The 20,696-nt window shown below is 38.2% G+C and overlaps 1 protein-coding gene across 1 annotated transcript in view; it reads right to left on the bottom strand.

The window, feature by feature from the left end:
- LOC150079402 (uncharacterized) overlaps nucleotides 1-20,696 on the bottom strand; it is a 1,085,915-nt gene that overhangs the window by 164,996 nt on the left and 900,223 nt on the right. The window contains exon 11 of the mRNA XM_090383052.1: nucleotides 3,983-4,131. Coding sequence (XP_090239178.1) covers nucleotides 3,983-4,131 — 149 coding nt within the window. The remainder of the gene's footprint in view (nucleotides 1-3,982; nucleotides 4,132-20,696) is intronic.

Below are 20,696 nucleotides of genomic sequence, written 5' to 3'. Positions count from 1 at the left end.
CAGCACGACCACAATATGCCTGAAGAGTTTACAGTTAAATCAATCTGACAATGAGTATTATTGATAATCATATAATACAACGATCGTCACGTAGACTAGAACCATGGTCAACCCAAATGCGTGTACTACTGTATTCCCGCAATGGCCACTCAGGCCTAGAGTAGCACACCATCGAAACATATGGAAGGTCATCTGAATGGTTCACTCTTTAATCATGTGGGGCAAATTCAGAGTGAACAGTGACTTATGAGTCAGAAATACATTTAGCATTGATCCTCACTTTTGATTGAGATTGTCTTGCATTTCTGGGCCTTTTAGAAGGTAGTGCCTCCATTCACGAGGGCTGAGCCCTTGTTTCTGGGTCATAATCCATGATTTGTCACCAGTAATGATGGAAAATTAAGAAAACTTAAAGAAATAAGTTAAGAAAATTCTCTCAGGAAATAGCTCATTTTTACAGAGATACTTCAGATGAAACACATTACGAGTATTTCATTATATTAAATATTCTGCGTATTAGATAACTATAGCAAAAATAGAAAGGACGTAATTTCACGATAATGAATTTCGTTTAGATTTTCATACAAACAATATTCTGCTGGGCTTCAGTGGATTAGAATTACTCAGGAGGAAAACCCCACTCACTCCACCTGAGATCGGCTAACCACAGCGACGACTAAAGCTTTTAGACAGTCCTCAAGTCTATGACGGAACCTAAACGTTTTCCAAACGAGTGACGTGGTGAAACCACTACACTGTCACAGAGGACCATAGTAAAGAAACCTTCCGCCATTTTCCAACAGCTGGCGGTGTTTACCCATAACTTTTTCCGTCTCAATCGAATTAGAACCCCTTTATAATAGGCCTCTGATTTACCTTTTGATCATTCTGAACAAATTTAGCAATGAACGATTTTCATTCATTTCGAACAAGAGAAAAACAAATTCTCATTTTACCGTACGAACCTGTTGTGCATTTTTTTTTTTTTTTTTTTTTTTAAGGATATGTGAATTTGATAACTTCCACTGGGACGACTGAAATTCCTTTCGGGGTTACAGCTACATATTCATGTTTCATAACAAGAAACGATGCAACTGAAGATATTATGATCCATTTTTACCCTTTCTTTTTAGTTCCTCGCACAGTTTTACCACGACGAACATTGTTGCCATCATTCAACAACCTTGCTTATACTCGATGCATTCCAAGGGTTTCGGTCATTTTTGATCAAAATCGCTTGGCTTGATGCAGAGAGAGATTCTCAGTTCATCCGGATGGTTAATTGCAATCAGACCGAATGTTTTCATGTACTTGAGCATCCGTTTCAAGTGTCGAAGTTTGACTTGAACGTTGGTCATCCTTATTAGAGCCTTAGCCGTTCTGGAAACGCTTCATACATTGATAAACGACAACCTTTTTTAAACAAATGTCCAGAAGGTGTGTTTAAGAAAAGCTATCGTCAGATGCGCTGCTCATTACTGACAACCAGTGGAACGAGAAATGGATCCATCCAGTAATGTGCTAAACCCTCCCCAGTTTACTGGCCATCTTGGTCCTTTACTCCCACTGCAATAATGAAGAATAAAAAAATTAAAAAAAAATCAGTTAACTATAATAACAAAAATATGCAATTTTATCTTACTCGATTATATTTTTAATCACTCTACCAGCCCTCTCCAATCAAAGATGTCCGGCTACAGTTAATAAATGGCAAAGGCTACTCTATCGGTACACTTGTTAACAAATAATTATGCCGAAATCATTTCATTAATACTCTCTCGGCCAACTCAACTTTGTAAAGCGTCTTCGCACGCGCGGGAGGGTTTGACATCTTCTAGAGTACCTTCATCAGTATGCGACACATAGTTAAGTCCTCACCAACAATAGCTTAAATTATGTTAAACGTAGTCTAGAAGGTAAAATAAGATAATTTATTGCAGACGATTCTTAAAGCTATTCGACATCAGATACTTTGAAAGGATTAAAATTACATTTTATTGTTAAAAAATCCCAGAAAGTTAATTCCATAATTAGTAAATATTCCAATTTATAAAAACTAAACCCTCAGCACGCTAATTTTTTAAGGACTTCTAGCGCGGAAGGGCATGTGATTTTTTTTTTTTTTTTTTATATGAGTGCTTGAATTTCATATGATTTAAAGAGTTGACATTTTTCTAAGAATACTCTTCTAAAACAGAATTAATTGAAAAGACTGTTACAACGAACCGTAGTGAGCTGAAAATGGTTTCTAATTTCACTTAAAAAAAAAATAGAAAAACTTGATACTGTATTCAGAACTGCTTCACTGTGTTCCACCTAAAACTGTGTGATGCATTAATACCTTGAAGGTTAATTAAATTAGGTTGATAGAACTTATATTTGCGCATACAAATTTCATTTCATACGTTTATTATAAGCGGATGATAAACAAATTATAAAAAAAGAATGGATTACAATCTTTAGTAGAAATATTTATCTGACCTTATCGCTTGAAATTATTGCATTAAACTACATCATCTGTTTGATAAGAAATCGAAATATTTCAAGAGGGAAAGGTTTGGTAAACCGCATCCTCAAAGTGTGCTGAAAAATTCCACCTCATAAAGCTTTTTATTTTTTTGAAAAGTAGATTAACATTTATGAAAAGAAATTTTTCAAAAATACGGTTTACTTAACCCTTTATTTTTCGTCAGGGCTCAGGAACAACCTGACACATGCTAAGAAATTATAATTAATATTAAATATCATTTAAAAATTTCATCAGCCACTTGAAAGACTTGTCTTCATGGCGGCTAATATTGTCTGAGATTATTAGCAAGTTGCCTAGAGGTAATTAAATAAATGCATGGCAGCCATGAAACTATATAACATTCTTTAAGCTGTAAGTCATATCGTACCCGCCATCTTTAACAAAAGTATACGATAAGCGCGTTGCTAATTTCTCCTACACTCGTCTACTAAACTACTGTTCCACGAAAGAGCGGCATATCCTCTGAAGTGATAATTTCTAATGATGCTTCCCACGAATTTCTCCTTGTACATCCTTCAGCTTTTTCGGTGTTCTTTAATTCCACCCACCATTTCGCCTTCAGCGTAATAATACAAATTAGTCCACACATTTCATTCATCAACGTCAAACAGTACTTCTATGCAGGTAGAATCGGGCCTAATTTAACACGTTGAAGTCTGTCATCCCCAATTATCTACTTTTAAGCTCAGGAATGTGGCGTGCACAAAAACAAGAGTGAATTTGACAACCGGTAACACACTACGTGAAAGTATAACTATAAGAAGTCATACAGTCCCATCTTCTCTTGAAAATGGAGTTTAAAAATAAATAAATATTACATCAAAATATGGACAGGTTAAACAAACCAAAAAGGAACATCACGTTCTATTCTTCAACGAATGAAATGTGCGTTTGTGCGCAGAAAGAGAGAAAACAAAAGAAAAACAGAAAACTTGTATACAACTGCTCTGATATTGAATGTGACAAATAATCCACAGAAAGCAATTAACACGAACAAAAACACATCTGCCTAACTAGGCCATAGTATGAAAGGGTACATAAAAGCCACAAATTATGTCCCCTGATAAAAAGATAGTTTTATGAAAGTCACGGGTGGTGGTCTCAAAATGAGTGGGGGAGTGCAAAAGTGTCGATAATGCCTCATCTGAGCTACTTAATTAATAATTCTGATAAATTAACGGTTCATTTAAAATTCAAAATTTCCTCGTTAAGTCTTTTCTGACAAGTGATGTTAATTATGTTATCAATTATGCAAAGTAATGTTTTCTAAATGAATTTCGTGCGCCGATGAAGTGCACAGAGTCGCTTCAACACCAGGGGGATCGATTTATCGACCCCTGGTGACGTTGGAAAGCCTTACCAACATTCCGAACACGTCTGAATCATCACGACCAATATAGTAAGGGTAGCCTACTTAGGATATACAAAAGTGCCTTTATTACAGGAACTGACCTCAGAGTTTCTTCATGTGTTGTCTGCCGATCATCCGTAAGACTGCCAAATAATTGGACATGTGCGAAACGAAGGAAACGGGGCTGGCCTCGGTTGTACACTGTATAGTTAACCTGGAAACCGTCATGTCGCAGTCGGGGCCAAGGATTCTGAAAATAATACGAAAAAAAAATTCAAAATACAACTCATATGTTCGACAGAAGTATAATTTAAAATAAAAACTAACAGAAAAATTGAAAGTTTTGAAGGCATGATGCAAAATATCATGAAACTGAAAAGAAATGTAACTTTAGTGCGTCTATTACATATTTATTGTATAAAATATCTCTCATTGCGACAAAAACAGAGTTGTCTATTCTCATCCAACTACAGATTTGGGGGGAAAGATGAAAAATATTCGTTATTTGAACAAGGCACAAATCGAAATGAATGACAAGAAAATAAATTTCCTTGTATTTGTGTTGTCAATTCTCCGCTGAAGGAGTGCATTTAATTTGCAAATTTCGCAAAATGAATCACTGATGCTGCCAATAGCGTTTCAACTGTATTAAACGATGAACCATTTGATAAACCAAACGATTTGGTTTATCGTGGTATATAAAGTGTTAGAATAATTTATTACTCTAAATCTCATTTATTACATATCTAGCTTGCGCTATTGTGAATAGCACAATGGTTACGTTCACTGTATTCTGAACGATGTAGAATAGGTTAGGTTTAAAATCCAGTGGCCGAAGTCGATCTCGGAGAGGGTTCACGGTTTCGTCTAGCAAACAGACCGAAGAACACATGCAAATATAGAGACGTATGATACACACGTACACAAAAACAAATATTAACGCAGTGAAACTTCATCCCTTTCAGTCTAAAAGTAGTAGCAGTAATGGAATGGAGATGCAATTACACCACATAGAGGCGAAGCGCATTTACACAAGGGTGTCTTAGATATTTCCAAAAAAAAGTATCCGGACATCCCGATAGTCCATATTCATAGTCCACTGGACTTTCCCGAATAAACAGGTGACTCAAACCAGTATAAAAGGAAGGAGCATGAGCCACTGGGCAGTTGTTTTCATCATAGAATTTCAGCCAAGCTAACTGATTTCGATAGAGGGTGTTGTCGGATGTCACCCTGATGGCTTGTTGATTCGTGCAACTTCTAACAACCTCTGCCATTCAAAGTCGACCATTGGTGATGTTATCATGAAATGGAAGCGTGACGGTCCCACAACCGTCCGCAAATTATCCTACTACCTCAAAACGGTAGTAGGATAATCTCGTCAGACATCCGTACAAAACAAGCAGGAGTTGTTTTGTACGTATGTCTGACACGATGCGTACATCACCCAGGAGTTTAAGGCATTAACAGCGGGTTGGACGAACACACAACGTACGGAGCTCCACAGCCTCAGTTTTCAGGGAAGACATGTGGCACATAAGCCAAACATCATCAACCGCAATCAGAATTCTGATGTTCTCGCCTTGAACATCAAAATTAACACCGCCCACAGAACATATGGAGTGACGAATTTCACTAAACCCTAACAGATGGGTAGGTGTGAAGGATGACTGGAGGGCGTCTGCTGACAAAGTGCCAACAAAGGAATTTAGAGGAGGTGAAATACGGAGTGCAGCTGTTTCTCATGGTACGGCCTAGGACTTTTGGTGGTTGCGCGGAAAACCATGACAAGATATGCAAAAGTGCCTTTATTACAGGAACTGACCTCAGAGTCAGAACCGATGCCTACTTTAACATTTTGGACAACTCTGTACAATATGGCAGTTTCTTTGGTACAGACCCACTTTTTTATAACAGGATAATTCCCCATGCGATACCGCCAGCGCTTTTCCAGAATGGTCCATGGACATGAATATACAAAAGTTAGAATGGCCTGCGCAGAGTACCTATTTGAAGCCTATATGATGAACTCCAATGTCCGGCGAGGCCACACCAATACTCCCCACAATATCAGTAGTTCAACGGGTCATTGTTCTGCAGGAGGAATGGAGGACTGTACCCGCTGCAGTCCATCTTTCGTTGGTAGAAATCCTACCCAGGAGCGGATTAGAGTGCCATAACGGCCAAAAGGGAAACGACACTCTACTGAAGTGAGTGGCAGTGAAGTAAGTGTAAGGCTGACATATGTTTGGATATTTTTTTGAAGAGTAGTGTATAATTTCGATTCAAAGTGATTTCAGCTTGTCATTCTCTCTACTCAGAGAACCACATCGAAACTGCTACCGTTAATATTATAATCCTTAAGCGCAAACGAATATCATATATAAGGATAGAATTTGAAGAAACATAGAACAAATGATCACAGAAATAAAGCTAGCACTTAGAGGCAAGGATATGCAAAGCAAGGGTATACCGCATACAGCGATCTTAAAATTATGAAAAACAGTCAAACAAAAAAAAAAAAAAAGAAGAAACGGTAGGGGATAATTGTCGGAATTTTGAAAACGCACACACTTTATCCTTTCTTGATGAAAATATCATCAGAACGTGGTTTGTACAAATATCTTTTCATGTCATGGGATAAGTAAATTCAGGATATTTGCTTCTATCGTCGTCAAAAAGTTACCATCCCAGAAAATAGCATCTTGAAATCGATATTTTTACGACATTACTATCTGAATAACAGTACTGTGTGTTTTACGTCCATTTTGTTGCCAAAAGGTACTGATGCAAGGAAGCGAAATTCTTCATACACGTGTTCCAAATCTGTAGCAAACGGTCGCGCTTCAATGAACGGATGAGCTATATCACTGACATCTGCGCTCTTGTCAAGCGCACGGTTCACTACTTCAGTGGATAACAGTGTTTCTTTTCCTTTGACTACCACTGTCTTAGGAGGAACTGAAATCCCTCCCAGTAGAGAGAGAGATGGCGGGGGGAGGGTTCAGCTACACAAAAATTAATTCTGACGATGTTTGTTAATAAGAATATACAAGTTTTATTCACATAATATTTCCCTTTCATGTTTTTTGTCACGTAGTCCGCGCCCTTTAATTCTGTAAACAGTGGCAGTCAGACCACTCAGTGGTTAAGAATTACCAAGGTAACTTTTACTATTTCAAGTGAAACGTGTTATCCATTCTGCAGCGTACATAAGGATTAGCCGTGTCAAATAATTTCACATCAGTTTATACTACGGTTCACACACTCACGACCATCTTTCCGACAGCAAGACATCTTAATCGCTGGACCATATCTTAATTCTATTATTGTTTAGCTGTTTTATGCTTGATTATTATCATTATTATTTTAATAAAACATAACCGTGCTAGAATAAGCAATCATTTCCCTTCCCTTTAAAACCGGAAAAACAAAATGACACAACGATACAAAGCAATGTGATAAATGAAGTGGGGATTTTTGCTCACCAGGATACAGTTAAATGAAAAACAAGAAGCTGAATTTATAAATTATTCAAATCGTTTGGACTAGGCATAAATTAGTCGGTACAAGACTAAAAAAATTCAAGGTCAGCACGTGCAGTCTACCGAAAAGCCAACTGTTTACTGCAGTGAAAACGCTATCGTTTTATCTAATACAGGGTACGTATAACAACAAAATTTTGCCGTATGAAGGCAAGCTTCTGACAGAAAGATAACCTAAGATTATGGGAACTCGCTAGTAAAAATTGCTTCCTTTATTCTGAAAGTAAAGTTACAAATTATTAAATTACAATATTAGTAATACAGTGTGTCCCAGAAATGTGGAACCATAGGGATCTGTTATAAAACATGTTCAATATGTGCAACATACACACGAACAATGGTGCATATTTTTCTTTCTGGGAGAACAGCGTGAATTGTTTGAGGTTAATCTCGCTGCATCCAATGACAATCCATTCTTTAACGTGCTCGATATTGCGTATTTTCACAACGTACATCATGGCTTTGAGATGTCCCCACAAGTTAAATCCCAGAAGCGTACTGGCAAGCGATCATCCTTACAGAAACTACATAATACCATCACATGGTTACCACCTTGCTCCTTAGACGGACTTATCTAGTGAGGATTACTTTTGGATCACCTATATCAGGGGTCGGCAAACTTTTTTTGAGTGAAGAGCCATTTTTCATCTAATTTAAAAAAAAAAAAAAATCCGAAGAGCCGCACCTCAGCTGAAGCTGGGATGAGGGGGAAGGGAGAGAGTTTTTTAAGAAATGGAATAGAGGGGGAAGATGTTTTATTAAAAAATTATATTTTTTGAAATATTTATTAATACTGAAAAAACGTAAAAAAACATCCAATTAGGTACGAATTAATGTGACTTTTGCTGCTGAACTTCTTGAGCGAGTCTCTCAACATCAGGCGAGTATGCCGTAATTTTCATCTTTAAAGATGCTGAGAGACTCGCATTGTTCAGACGGTTTCTTGATTTATTTTTAACACAGTTCATGCTTGAAAATATTTGCTCGCAGAAATACGTCGCTTGTTCTACATGTGGCTAAAAGTTAAAGAGCCGCAGGTTTCCGACACCTGACCTAACATTGTTCTGCCTATTAACTTAACCGACAGATAAAAAATTAGCCTAACTGAAAAGCCCGATTGTTCTGAAATCAGGATTTCTTTTCTTCCTGAACAATGTCCACTCACAGAATTCTACGTGTCTATCAGGATCATTCTCATTGAGTGTCTGAAGAGTTTGCAGTTTGCAAAACAAGCCACTGATTTCTCCTTAAGATGCGGTGAATACTGGATTCCGACACTAAGATTCTATAGACACTCAAATCTGTTCGAGTTGAGTGAAAACATAATCAATGGTGTTAATGTTCAGTCAGTAAAAACTCTGTGAAGATCTGCTACTTTCTTTAACCTACACTGATCCCCCTCCATCTCTGAATTTTGCCAGAAACACGCAAGCAATTAGTAACCGGGGATGTTCTGGATGATGCGCGTCCGCAGACGCTTCTTTATTCAGTGTCACAAGCTGCAATAAAAGAAAGAGGAGAAAAATCCTAAATAAACTGCATTACCTATTGTTCCAGACTTATGGAACAATAGTTTAATTAGGGCAGACTTTCGTTGTCTATGGAATTAACCTGAAATTCACTTTAGAGCAATAGCATTTGCTTCTTTATTGAACAGTAATTACTTTCATAAGCTAAAATATAAACCCTCTACTTTGAAGATTGCACATGTGCTTAAAATTTTTTTTATTCAAAATGTGTTTTGTACTCAATAGTCCGTTCAGTTCTGAGTTTGCTCTTTTATAGGACTATAGTAAATTTCTTGTGTACAATTCGCTTCTTTTCCCCTCCACACATTATGTGTTATTACCGTAATGCATGCACAGACAATGAATATTAGGGTACTACCTAGTGTTGTTATTCAAAATTCAAAGAAATATAGCACTATTATACAAGATTTATCTAAATAGATTAATTATGTGATGTCAATGAAGTAAATTCTCTCACACGGAATAAATGCCCGGCCTCTTAAAATGTAGTTTCGTTTACAGAGAAAACAACAGAAATTTTGACAGCCACTTTGCAAATTGCAGCTTCTCTTCAGATTGCACTGCTGTTGAACAGCAGTGCAATCTGAAGGAGTTAAAGGAGTTAAGCGAAGTGAAACTCTAAAAGAGAGTCAGCGCGGCGTCTTGACAGTTGTTATCGTCGAATAACCTAAATGGTGTTCTTGTTTTGGGGATTTTTTATACATCGACTACACTGGCCACAGCAAAACGCATACAGAAGGCTTAAAACGTTGATAAATTGGTCGTTCTTCGATGTAGCAGATTAATACCTACCTGGCAGACTGGTTGGAGCAGCAACAAGCAAATAACAGTTTGAAGTGCTGACGAACTTATTTTGGACTGACGCATCAACTAGATGAAATCTATGAGAAACTATGATAAATCCCTTAAAATAGGAATTATCCTTCAGTAGAATAAGGATCGTCGCTTGTTGCCAGAACAACACCGGAATGCATTCAGGAATTAACATTTGAGGTTCTGTCACTTTCGCCATACTGTCCTCATCAATGACTTCTGATTTTCATATCACACATTTGAATAGCTTAAAGATGCACTGCGAAGACACGTTCAAGAATGACGCAAAAATTTACCAGCCATATATATATATATAACTAAGCATACTGTTTTCGTAAACACTCTATACAGTTAGGATCAAAAGGCTTACAGACGCCGGAATAATGTAGGGATAGAAATCATTATATATCACAAAAGGATCTTTTCTGACATTTCTAGAATAATTCGATCTGAAGTTATAACTTCGTAAGGGTAGAATACGAGTCCAAATTTCACGGAGTATTAATTTCCAAAGCTTTAAAGCAATGTTTATTACGGCATCAGGGTTAACCAAAATGTCCTGATAGATAAGTGAATTACGATAATTAATATTGCACCAATTCTCGCTGTTTGAATAAATAATCAAGTATAGTAAGAAGACCATGTGAGAGCCTCTGAATGTTATACTGAAAAGCGATGTAATATCTTGAAAAAGCTGGAGGCAACAGCTGTTATTAATTCCTTGTTTAACTTTCCTAGGTGTCTTCGTGCGGGGAAGGTCTGTGGAAAAAACAGCCTCAGTGAGGTAGTTGCGTGTTCGTGCTGAAAATAACAAATGGCAAAGGAAAAGCCAATAAGAGCCATCCAATAACAGTGCAAAGCAAGGCCGCCAACTTAAGGAGACGCGATTCACTGTTAGTGTCCACTAATGACGGAGAAGGGTTATCTCGTTGGGACTGTTACGACGACGCAGTCCATCGAGCCTATTTTATGTCTGCCGTTTGACTGCTCTCACTTTTACCTTAGTGTTAGCAAAGCCAACCACCATGTGCACCAGAGTAAATTTACGGCCTGTTTCCATCACCAGCGCACAAATTTAGTAAGCGATAACGGTGGGAGTAGCGGATGTTCGGCTTTTAAGCGGACGCCTACTGGGTTCGCCGATCCCACCATAAAGTCCTACCTTCAGCGGCGTTTTCGCGTTCTGCAGCTGACATATGCAAGCGTAGCAATTAAGAAAGACCAACCGAATGCTGTGTGCTATTTATGATTCACAATATTATCTGGCTTAGGTCCCTTAGAGACTTGTTAGGTTGAGTGGTAAGAGGAACTTCGGTTGTCATGGGAATAGTTGCGTTATTCGAACCACAGAGTTACGTCGCTCCATTTCATGATAACAGCTCCAGCAGAGCCTCGTCTTCAACGACACACTGGACTAAGTGGGTGGGTGGGTGGGGGGTGGCCACTTCACACAAGACTGATATATCGCTCCAGAGGGAAGCAACCAATAACTAATACCAGCTTTCTCCCAACAAAAACTACCTTAGGAGTCACAGTTTCAGAAGTAGTCTGATACAACAGACATGGCAAACATATCACTGCAATGAGTTCGGGAAGAGGGAAAAAAAGAATTAGAATTTAAAATGGCCGCCGTTTACCATATAAACTTTTACGCAAGGGCCTGAAAGAGAGAGAGAGAGAGAGAGAGAGAGAGCAATGAAAATTTAACCTCTCTCAGGCCTTTACGTAAAAGTTTATAGGGTAAACGACAGACATTCCACATTAAATTGCTGGAGAGGAAGAGAGGACTGTATTTCGAAAAATAAATAAATAAAATAAGAATTACCCATACGTTCTTGATGTTCTAATACCCTTCTAATAGCTTCTAATTGAAGAACTTCGACAGTCGTTAGCAAAATATAGCGATTCGTTTTAGCAAATTCATCTTTAGATATTGTAAAAAGAATGCACAAAGTTCTTATAACGAGATATTTTCTTCTGAAACTTATTTAAAAATTATTACTTCTATCTTTCTTGTACGCCGATTACATATCTCAAACCTGAAGAGATTACTGCTTGATTTAATAAATTTTATTAATTAAAGCAGCAATAATGTTTAGCCAATAATATTTAGTCGTGACTCATTGCTTCCATTATAACATATACACTATATCTGGACACTCCTGGGATTTGAGAAAAATGAACTATACCCGCCATACACGTCCGGAATAAGTATAAAATCAACTGGATTAAGCTAAAAGCAGGCAGATCGACTATATATAGTAGATGAGCTGCGGTAGAGACTTCTAATGGGTAATCATCAACTATATTAGAAACCAATCTGTTCGTGCAATTTTAGCAAAACCACACATCGCAGATGAGGGGGTTTCAATCTGCAGCCCATTCCTTCACATTGTGCGGGCCATGTTCTATACAATGTATTTAACAGTATCGTTATAACCATATAATAAGTGTTATCAGTGTTATGTGATAATGGTTAGATTTAATTATTAAATGCAAAAAAATTAAACTATAAATACAAAATTAAATTTTTGATAACAAAAATTCTATTTAGAAAAATGCGTGATTATCGGTAAGGAACTGTTCTTGAGGCACGTGACTTTCAGCATTTTATCGTTATTTTACCCCTACCCCAGATCGAAAAAGTCACCGAATTACTATAGCCGGAAAAAAGTTCAGGTAGATCGCAAAAACTGACGGAAACAGACTGGAGGACGCTTAGAAGAGCGGTACAGAGATGCCGTCAGTCCTCATCGAAGTGTCACCCAGGAGTTCAGAGAGGCCACAGGAATCGATATTAGTAGGACGATAAACAGGAAGTTGCACAGCATAGGTTTAAGTTAAAAATTCAGCGTACAAACCCAACGCTACAGCACGCATTGCACAGTGCTGATCTTGAATTAATCGCTGTGTTGAAAGAAGAACATATCGAAATACAGGAACTCCCTGACTTACGAATGGGTTGCGTTCCGCGGAACGCTACGTATGTCGAATTTTACGTGAGTCGGAATTTCCCTCATGCTTGTGCAGCAATCACAACTATGCTCGCTGAATTGATTGAATCAAAAAAGAATTGTCGACGAACATGTGAACGGAATATTTATTGGTATTTATTCAATTTTTTATCTCATGCGCAGGAAAAATTACAAAAGAGTGCAATTTAAAAAAATTTCAAAATTATAAAATTACAAAAAAAGAGAGGAGACAGGGACAACGTCTTAAGTTTTACCTCTCGAACATCGTTGCCAGAATCGACGTCTTCAGCTGATAAGTACATCGCTGCAGATGTTGAGGGCTGTGTAGATTTAGAAGGGGTCGGCCGCTCAACATTACGAAAGAACATTAATGGATGACTGGACGGTGGCTTTTTTCTTTTCATCGTAGATTTCTTTGTAGCAAACAAGCATATCACTCACCCCTCTGTTAACTTTTAAGAATCGTTCGCTGTCAGGATCCATCTTCTCAAACCTCACCATTGCCGATGCAATTTCACGAAATGCCATTGCCATCGCTTGAAATCATCTAGATGCGTAGGATGTCCAGGAGCATTATCTAATAGAAGCAAAATCTTGATAGGAACGTCGTTGTCTTTACAATATTTTTCAACCTGGAGAATGAAGCAGCATTTAAACCAATCCTCAAAGAGAGATATTGTTATCCATGCTCTCTGATTCGATCGGAAATACACGGGTACGGTGGCTTTATTGAGGCACGAGGATTTCCAGAATGGTACAAAAGTAGTGGTTTTAATCTGTAATTTCCCGCTGCATTACCTCTAAGCAAGCAAGAGCGTGGCCCTATCTTTTGACGCCTTGAACCTGGAACTGTATTTTCCACTTTGGATGCGTAGGATGTCCAGTAAATGTATGTTCGAACCGACATTTTTTCCCCCCCAATACAGAGCAGTCTCGTCAACGTTAAAAATTTGCTGTGTTGAATATCCGCCTTCATCAATAATTTCTTCCAACAGATCACAAAATTTCTCTGCAGCTGCAGAATCGGCACTGGCGACTCCACCGCATATTTAACGTTGTCGAAACCTATGCGATGCTTGAACCTATTAAACCACCCGTTTCTTTCCACGAACTTGGGTTAGGGTTCGCCGTACTTATCCTTAATATCTTTATAAATACTTTTTGCTTTTGCTTGAATGGTCATTAGACTCAGGGGCACTCGGTTCTGAATCTGATTTTCCATCCATGTTATTAACAACTGTTCCATCTTCGATATAGCACCTGAACGCAGTTTTGTGATCACTGTTGATCTTAAGTGCGTTGATCCTTTGACATGTTCTTATATACACGCACTGTCCTTAAAAATTGTATTCACTGTTGAAGCAGCGAGACTTAATTCCCTTGCAATAGATGACAAACTTTGTCCTGCTTCGTACTTCTTAATCATTTTCATCTTCATTTCTAAATCAATTTTGTTTCGTTTTCTGGCACTACCACCACTTGCACTTTTCGTTGGTCGCTTTCCTTTCATCATTGTAATACGTAAATAGGAATGAAGAAAAGTTTCTGAAAATTTGTTTTTTATATGATTGAAGGTTTCAGTGAAGGGTATTATCGGAAATGCAATAAGATCGAGTTTACTACCGGTTTATAATTAAACGTTTACTACCCGTTTATAATTAGATGCCCAATAAACCGGAAAATGCAAACTGTTTTTATTGTTTTTTTGGTCGAGACCTCCACAGAAACGTGCTTTAGAAAAATATCACAAAGCGTTCAAAATTGATTCTTATAGCCGGAACATATGATAACGATGAAAGTGTAGTGCAATTTCCATTATAAATATGATCTTTTAGAGAGATAAATAGCTTAGTAATATAGCGAAATTTTCAACTTCCAAGGACTTGGAACGAATCACAAAAAAAAAAAAAAAAAAAGAAAAGTATTATTGGGTTCACATTACGATATTTTCACGATACCTCCATTTATTCCTATGAGATGCAAAATACATTTCCACGATTTTTTTTTTTTAAGTTTGCCGGTAAAAACTTACGTAAAGTCGAATTTCCGTAAGTCGAGTATTACGTAAGTAGGGGAGTTCATGTTATCAAACTTTAGCTCGTATCTACAGACGAGGACATAGTGCGTAATTGAGGCCAAAGATGGGCTATCCGGCTACTTTGGACAAAACACACTAAAATTATTTTAAGCAAAAAAGGTTGCACATAAAACATCATTTCAAAACATCTCGGTTATGGAATAAGTGTCCTCTCATCGGTGGGAGGGTAGACATCTAGAGTATAAGAAGCAACAACCTAGTTGTGACTTATTTCCACAATATGAGGTGGAAGTTTTGAAATGATGCCGTATATGCAAACCTTGCTTGTTTTAACCAATTTTAGCTACTATGCTTCAGCAAACGTGCTAACTTTACATTTATTAAGCTCTGGATACCTACTTGCCCACCGCACTATAGACCCTTTTGTCTTCATCGCAATAATTATTGTATTCCTGTTGGTGCGTTCCCGTTCCTGTACTGCCACTGCCGTTAGTATCTTATATAGCACTTAGAAAAGACGCTGGTCGTAAGTATTATTTTCATATTATTTGTGCTGTTTTGCTGACACCACGATATACAAGTACTGGGAGGCCAATTTATTTGATACAACTACACTTTTAATGAAATGGAGCGCTCCTTCAGTAATAGCATCAAAGGGTCTTTATGCGATATATGGCAGATACATAGCATGAGTGCAATTCAGTGCGAGAATCGGGCCGGTATGAGTGGGGAAACTGCTGGTTGATATGCTGTTTAATGGCACAAGGGCTACTAAGGCCATATTGTGCCTGATTCTATTCCATAGTGCAATTAGCAGTTAAAATCTGTTAAATAAACGTGTCTGCTTCAATAAAATAAAGAACTCGTCTAGATTTGCAAAGTCTCCAATTAGATGAGGTAATGTTCTTGCAGATGTGAAAATTCTGTTTCGATAATTATTATAATGGTTGCAATCTATTAGAATATGCATTACCGTAAGTGTATTCAGACAATATGCACAAATAAGCGGATCTTCCCCATGATTAGATAAATATGGGTTAGATGCGTGTGCCCAATACGCGTCCTAGCCAGGATCACTTCCACTTGCCTATTTGATCGCCTGCTTAATGACCACAACTTAGGTTCCTGTTTAAATTGAAGCAGCTCATTGCCGCCCTGAGCCAGCCAGATTTGCAACCATTGCTCTTCACACACGTTTTTTATGATTGATTTGTAGTTTGTATATGGCACCTGGTAGTTAGGAGAGGTTGATCTGCATATTCATTTCCTTTGATGCCTACATGACCTGGTGTCCAACAGAAGGTGACTGATTGGTTAGCAGCTTGTAACGTAATTATCTACGATCTGATTTACTTCCATACGGGATGGATTGACTTGGATGGATTTTTCAATGCTGTTATTGCCCTCAGAGAATCAGAGTAGATCATAGTTCGCTTACTGGACAGATTAATCACGTGATCTAGAGCTATTTTAATGGCCCACAGTTCGGCAGAATAGACGTTGCATTCCTTTGGAAGGGACACGGAACTAGAAAAAACAGAAGAAACTGCCGCAGCACCCACTGTCGTAGTTGTTTTTGAGCCACTGGTATATATATGAAACCATCAAGAATTTTTAGCTGCATCAGCAGCATGGAGTTTCCTGATGATGAGATCTTCTGCTTGTTTTTTCCACATTGTTGGAATGAGAAATCATAGACCGGTGTATAATGAGACCATGGAGGGCCGTGTGTTCTTGTTTCCTGAAAGATATTTACCTATGTCTGAATTCCAGCAATGTGTTAACTGTAGAAGCCTTATCCCAATTGGCTTGTTTTCATTAGGTTTGATCTGATAAAAGGGGGTCCATTGGGGCTCAAATAAGTATGGCAAGATAGGATGAAAGGGAATGCTCCGTATTTTTGCTGAATAGTTGAGTAGCAACATTTTCCTCCGAAGATGGAATGGAGGTTCGTGTGCCTCTGTATATAAACTCTGTACAAAGATGTTCTGAATGCTTCTAAAGCAGTTCTTAGAGCACTGTGGTGGATAGTGTCTAGCCGAATTAGTGCACTATTCCTAGCAGAGTCAGATTGGAGCTTCGTAATCCAAGAGAGATCGGATTAATACCCGATAAAGCCGAAGCAGAGCGTATCGGTCAGCACCCCACATTGATGAAGATAGTACTCTGAGGATATTTAATTTTTTCAAGCAAATCGTTCTCAGATATGTGATGTGTTGTAAGAAGTTTAATTTATTATCCAGGAATAGACCAAGAAATCTAATACTATTCGAAAGAGGCATAGTAAAATTTTTAAGTTTTGATTCGGGCTCAGGGTGGATCTTTCGTTTTTTTACAAAAATGAATACAGATGGATTTTTGAGGTGATAAGCGGTAGCCATTGCAGAGACATCCACAGCTCAATTTTGTTAATTGAGATCTGAAGCTGTCTCTCGATAGAATTCATATTTTTCCCTTGGCACGAGTTCATGAGGTCATCTGCATAGTGATATAATTCTACTGTGCTTGGAATATCATGGGTGATATTGTTTATTCTTATTAAGAACAGAGTAGGACTCAAAATAGATCCCTGAGGGACCCCCTCCTCCTGGATATGGATTATAGAAAGAACATTTAGATGACTAACCTGAAAGGTTCTGCCCTGGACAAAGCTCTGAAAAAACAAGGGAAGCCTGCCTCGTAGTTCAAAGGTGTGAAGATACCAAAACGCCATGTTGTATCAAAGGCCTTCTCTAAATTCAAACTTACCATAACTAGATAGTCATTTCTGATGTTTGATTCTGCTTTGGTCATTATATCTAATGCAGATCTATTTTGCGGAAAGCCAAACTGGTTTTTATGTAAGATGTTATGCGACTCTAGAAACCAGGTGAGGCACTTGAGAACCATTTTCTCCAGTGCTTCCCCCAAACAACTAGTTAGGGAAACTGGACGATAATTAACTGGATTAAAAGAGATCTTTTCCTGGTTTAGGGATGGCTAATACAAGTGAATGTCTCCAAGAGAGAGGATAAACATGTTCCTGAAAAATTTTATTAAAAAATATTAGAAGAGTTTGTAAAGCAGTATCATTCAAGTGTTTTAGCATAATATGAAATACACCATCAGGGCCAGCTGCACTATTGGGTGCTCTGTTAAGAGATTCCTTTAATTCGGATATTGAAAAGGCTGGTTGCATGGAAGAGAGCGACCGGTGTTGAAATTTAACTTCTGCCTTTCTGCTGCCTCTTTAATTCGTTGGAATGGAGCATCATATGAATTTGCTGCTGAAATTTTGGCAAAAGCATTTGCTATGTCTTTGGGGGAAGATAATTCCTATCCATTACTGATTAACATAGGAGAGGATGACAATGGATATTTGTCGTTCAGATGTTGGATTTTCCTCCAGATTAATCTAGTATAAGTGTTTTTTGTGAGTGGAAATGAACTGTATCCAGGAATCTTTTTTGGCTTTCCTTCTCATTTGTCGCGTTTCGGCATTAAGTTCCTTGTAAATAATAAGGTTAATAGTAATGGGATGTTTGCTGAAAATATTCCAAGCTTTATTCTTTTCCTTTTTAGCTCTATTACATGCATCATTCCACCAGTAGTTTTATCAGCTGCTGCTAGTATCTGTGTAGTGACATGGTCAGTGGCTTCATCTATTGACAGATTCTGAATCACGTGTTTATCTGAAGCTGTAGTTAAGGAAAACTTTGTCCAGTTTGCCTTTGAGAATTTCCATCTTCTGCGAGTTTCCCGATAGGTGGAGATAGTTTGTAATCTACAAATAATAGGAAGGTGATCGCTGTTATGTGGGTTATCCAATACCACCCAATGTATACTTGGGTACAGTGAGGGGGAGTAGATAGACAAATCTATGGCAGAAGTATTTCCTGTGGGAAAATAAACATGAGTATTTGCGCCGGTGTTCAGCATTGTTAGATTGTGTGTGCTCAGTAATGTGTCTATTAGTATCCTCGTTTATCCATACGTAGACTTCCTCATAAGGGATGGTGTCCATTAAAGTCACCCATCACACAAATAGGAGATGATATCTGGGCAAGGAGCTCATCAAAGTCTCTGAGTACATACATTTGGTTCGGTGGAAGATAAATAGATACAAGAGAAAATATATTCCAAGTTCTATTCTTACAGCAACAACTTCTAAATTAGTTTTTAAGGGGATTTGCCTAGATAGATTAGTAACAGATACTAAAATTGCTACACCACCACGGGCTGCAGTTGCTGAATTCCTGTCACGCTTGTACAAAGTATATTTCTTTATTGAGTGGTCACTTGTGAAGTTAAATATGTTTCCTGTAAGCTGCTGGATTGAAATCTCGGATTAGGTCATAGAGTTCATCTGTATTAAGTACGCAGTCCTCGATAATTCCATTGTAAAAGGCGCTCAATTATTTAGTTTTAGCGGTAGGATGTTCTAGTTGCTTTTTAGAGGTAGTAGGCTTATAGCGATCTATTTTAAAATTTATCTTTTTTAGGAAAGATAGGTCGTCCAGTGTCCATATCTTCTTCAGCATAAATTTCAAATAAAGGTTCTTCTTCAGTTTTGTCATCTATGTCCATTTCTTGAGTATTAATTGGTAGAAGATTCAGCTTTTGCCATTCTGGTCTCACTTTGGGACTTTATGCCACTAGTAGAGGGAATGGAAATTGGGGTATTACAGGTCTAGTCTTTGTTATTTTGCTTCAAAGAGGTCTGAGAAACTGAAAGCTGAGCCCTAGCCCATTCAGCAAGCGATATATTAGATGGAACTGAACGATATTTCTTTGTAACATTTGCATATGTGCGTGCAGGAATACCTTTCAGTATTTGTCGTCTCGCTTCCTGATAGGTCACTTTGTGTTCGGCGCCTCCGTAGCCAGGTGGGTAGGAGCGGCAGTGCGTAGCACACGCTTCTTGATTAGACCGGGGTTCGAGCCCTTGACCACCAAAAAACGGAGGATGCGGAAAGGTCAGGGAATGACCACCGCATATCCCCGGGGCAATATGGCCTTAGTTGCTAATGCTCTTAAAAACCAAATAACAACAACTTTGTGTTCAACTTTAAATTTCTGTGTGTCCCCCCCCCCCTAAGTTTCCATAACACGCCATTTTTAGAATATGCAGAAGATGACATTCCCTGCAATTAGGGCAAACTGGAGATGTTGCAGTACAGTCTGTTTGAGTGTGATCCTGGGATCCACATTTCGGGCATATTGTGTTTCCTCGACATGTTTTTTGAAAGTGTCTGAACTTCTGACACTTATAACACCGTTTTGGATTTGGTATGTAGGGGCAGATATGGCAATTTAGATAACCAGCTTTAACAGTATTTGGTAAGTTTAAAGTACTGAACGTGAGTATTACACTGCGGGTTGGAATGAGAGTGCCATCCCTACGAGTCAAAATTCTCTTAGGTTGTATGACCTTTTGATCTTTCAGTTCCTGCATAAGCTCCTCTTCTGTTACATTCATCAGATTCCACTCAGAGATAACACCTTTGGAACTATTTAGGGTGGTGTGGGGAGAGATTTTAACAGGAATTCCTCCAAATGCTGTGAGCTTTAACAACAGTTCTGAATGTTTGGACTGTGTTGTCTCAACGAGTAAATCCCCTGACTGTAATCTTTTGACCATTTTAGGTGAGTGGGAAAACTGAAACCCTGTTGCTGTTTTTACTTAAGGCTGTTTCGAGTGTATCAAGATTGGGCCAATAACCAAATAACTTCCAATCAATGGCAATTGTTTGGTTAGAAACAGCTCAGTGATGCGAGAGGGCAATGGAAGCTGACAGGACTTGTGTAAGGTAACAGAAAGGCTGTTTCGAGTGTATCAAGATTGGGCCAATAACCAAATAACTTCCAATCAATGGCAATTGTTTGGTTAGAAACAGCTCAGTGATGCGAGAGGGCAATGGAAGCTGACAGGACTT

This window comes from Mastigoproctus giganteus, chromosome 10 (genome assembly GCF_048544385.1).
Source record: "Mastigoproctus giganteus isolate SK-2022 chromosome 10, ASM4854438v1, whole genome shotgun sequence".
Classification (NCBI taxonomy): Eukaryota; Metazoa; Arthropoda; class Arachnida; order Uropygi; family Thelyphonidae; genus Mastigoproctus; species Mastigoproctus giganteus.
Note: the sequence above shows the minus strand (reverse complement) of the source record. Positions and strands in the feature narration are given on the sequence as shown.